The sequence below is a fragment of the Anopheles stephensi genome (genome assembly GCF_013141755.1).
Source record: "Anopheles stephensi strain Indian chromosome Y unlocalized genomic scaffold, UCI_ANSTEP_V1.0 chrY18, whole genome shotgun sequence".
NCBI classification, from domain to species: Eukaryota; Metazoa; Arthropoda; class Insecta; order Diptera; family Culicidae; genus Anopheles; species Anopheles stephensi.
In genome coordinates this window covers 30,292-33,562 of record NW_023404989.1, presented here as the reverse complement: position 1 = coordinate 33,562, position 3,271 = coordinate 30,292, and the positions used below count along the sequence as shown (strand labels likewise).

The window sequence follows — 3,271 nt, the reverse complement described above, 5'->3', positions numbered from 1 at the left end:
TAAATACACGAATTCATAAACTGGTCCAAGCATCGACATTATAATTGCGCGAAATAATTTTATGATCCATACTTTGTATAGCTTATTTTTATAGCTTCATAAAATATATACAGGCAAACATATAAATGACGAAAATATTGGATAATATTGAAAGGTTGCATTGTATTGATAAGAAATTGCAACAAAGCTCCACTAAACTTAGGACATGTAATTTAACGCAACTTAAACTTCAAGCAGAAAAACAATATTGCAAAGGTAAATACACTATCAATGAGCTGTTGAAGTACCGTAAAGTTTCACGAACCCTTTTAACTAATATAAACACTAGAATAGAGAATGGTATATTAAATAATTCGATTGAAACTCTGAATAACGTAGAAGAAAATCTTAAAGAAACCGACAAAGAAGGATCAAATAGCACAGCAGATTTTTTTATAACACAGTGACAGAAGAAAAAAAAATGGCATTCGACATAAAACTGCGACTGCCTTAGTACCATTCTATGACGGGTCTAATGAGAAATTTATAACCTTCTTGAATTCAGCAAATCTGGTTAAGCAATTGAGTGGACCAGAACATGAACCACTTTTGGTTCAATTCATAATAACCAGGCTAACAGACAAAGCAATTGCTGGCTTACCAAGCAACACAACCACGTTCGACGATTTGATTGAAAACGTCAGCACAAGGTGTCAGAAAAAAGTAGACCAGAGTAACATAATTGCAAAACTCAAAGCAATTAGCACACATGATATCAAATCTATTTGCAACCAAGTAGAATTACTAACAGACGATCTGAAAATGGTTTATTTGGAGCGCAAAGTGCCTCAAGATCTAGCAAACAAAATGGCAACAAAGGCTGGAATTGATACACTCATAGAAAAAATCCCCAGCAAAGAAGCCAAAACATTTTTGAAATGGACCGAATTTTCGTCCATTACAGCAGCCACCAACAAAATTGTCCAAAACGAAAACAATGATGACAAAAATGGCTCGAATGTTGTGTCAATCAGACAAAACAATAACAATCTGAATAGAAGACCAACAAACTACTCAAACTATCAACGACCATGCAACAGGTACCCTCCCAACCCACCCATAAGAAATCAGAACAATAGGAACTACAATCCAAATTTCAGACCTAACAATCTCAATAACAGAAACCACCGACAAGGGAATCGAAGTAGAACCAATAACACACCTAACAGGCCAGCAATCACGAACTACAGCCACAATAATCAATATCAGAATAGACAAAACACCAGACACGTCTATGTAACACAACCTGATGAACCAGATGAACAGTTCTGGAGACAAAACAATGAGCTAGATAGAAGCATCAACCAAGGAGGAAGAGACAACATTTTAACACACCAAGACCAAAACCGTTTTTTAGAACTAAATCAGCCGTGATTAAGTCACGGACAATACTTACTATCGATTTAACAGGAACCGACTATATCAAAGCTAAAACAGCTTTTGCAAAAGATACATATAGTACTTTCATTATCGATACTGGAGCATCGATATCTCTTATCAAAGCCTCAACATTGAAACAGAACCAGATAGTAAACAACAACAAAAACCTAACCCTACAAGGAATTTCAGATAAATCGATAAATACACTAAGTCACATTACTTCAGAAATAAGTTTTGGCAATGCAATAATCAAACATGACTTTTATATCGTACCACAGGATTTTGGTATCTATGCAGATGGCATTCTAGGAAGAGACTTCTTCAAACAGCACAGATGCAAAGTAGATTATGATTTCGAACTACTCCGTTTCAATTATAATGGAGAAGAAGTACAGCATCCATTAGAAAATGGAGATGCTGGTGGAATTAGGACTTACTGATTTCTTCACCAATTATTACTTCACCAATTCAATTATTACTTCACCTACACGAAGTGAAGTAGTCAGAAGAGTTTATCTACCAAACATTAAAGAGGACGCAGTTATTTTCGCTCAGGAAATTAAGCCAGGTGTATTTTATGCAAACACTATAATAAACAAAAACAATCAAATGGTCAAGTTCATAAATACAAATGATTCCAATGTTTACATTACGAACAGAGATTTTCAACCTTCTCATGCACCATTATCAAACTATAGCATGCAAAATAACGCAGCCTCCGAACCAATTTTTTTTGGTACCAAAGAAATCGAACGATGGTGATAAAAAATGGAGACTGGTGGTAGATTTCAGGCAATTGAACAAAAAAATCCTACCAGATAAATTTCCATTACCCCGGATTGACACTATATTAGACCAGCTAGGAAGACCTAAATACTTTAACACTATTGACTTAATGTCAGGATTCCACCAAATACCGTTGGAAAAGAATTCTAGACGCTTTACAGCCTTTTCAACGCAAGCAGGTCACTACCAATTTAGACGCATGCCCTTCGGTCTGAACATCTGTCCAAACAGTTTTCAGCAAATGATGGCAATATCTATAGCTGGATTAACTCCAGAGCTAGCATTTGTATATATAGATGATATCATTGTTACTGGATGCAGTGCACAGCATCATATCAGTAACATAGTTAAAGTTTTTGATAGGCTAAGAAAATATAATCTTAAGCTTAACCCAGATAAATGTTGTCTTTTCAAAACTGAAGTTACCTACTTAGGACATAAAATTACAGATAAAAGAATTTACCCAGATGATTCCAAACACGAAGCAATTAGGAACTTTCCTGTACCAACTAATGCAGACGAATCCAGAAGATCCGTAGCTTTTTGTAACTTTTATCGTAAATTTATCAAAGATTTTGCAAAAATTACCAAACCATTAAATAATTTAATAAAGAAAGATTCCACATTCTTACATTCGATTGGTCCAAGGATTGCCAAGAAGCATTTGACACTCTATAGCAAAATTTATTATCACCACAAGTTCTTAAATTCCCTGATATCACCAAACAATTCATTATAACCACAGATGCATCAGATGTAGCATGTGGAGCAGTTTTATCACAAATCACAGATGGTAATGACCACCCAGTAGCATTTGCCAGCAAAAGTTTCACACCAGGAGAAAGGAACAAACCAATAATAGAAAAAGAACTAACAGCTATCCATTGGGCAATCAATTATTTTAAACCATACGTTTACGGACGAAAATTCTTAGTCAGAACAGACCACCGTCCACTAGTTTATCTGTTTGGCATGAAAAATCCAACTTCAAAACTAACAAGAATGAGATTAGATTTAGAAGAATTCGACTTCGAGATAGAAAGCAAACGTTACTGCAGACGCATTG

The 3,271-nt window shown here is 35.2% G+C and overlaps 1 protein-coding gene across 1 annotated transcript; it reads left to right on the top strand.

The window, feature by feature from the left end:
• The first annotated feature begins 105 nt into the window (after nt 1-105).
• On the top strand, nt 106-1,187 carry LOC118515154. The gene is made up of 3 exons (XM_036061859.1): nt 106-255; nt 779-999; nt 1,161-1,187. The coding sequence occupies exons 1-3, from the start codon at nt 126-128 to the stop codon at nt 1,185-1,187; spliced, it is 378 nt and encodes a 125-aa protein (XP_035917752.1). The 5' UTR covers nt 106-125.
• The last annotated feature ends 2,084 nt before the right edge of the window (nt 1,188-3,271 follow it).

What these genes read in the sequence shown, in the direction of transcription:
- LOC118515154 (XM_036061859.1), top strand. Translation starts at nt 126, where the DNA reads ATGACGAAAATATTGGATAATATTGAAAGGTTGCATTGTATTGATAAG. An exon ending in AGAAAAACAATATTGCAAAG is followed by an intron (nt 256 to 778) that starts GTAAATACACTA and finishes GCAACCAAGTAG; the next exon opens with AATTACTAACAGACGATCTG. An exon ending in ATGACAAAAATGGCTCGAAT is followed by an intron (nt 1,000 to 1,160) that starts GTTGTGTCAATC and finishes TCTCAATAACAG; the next exon opens with AAACCACCGACAAGGGAATC.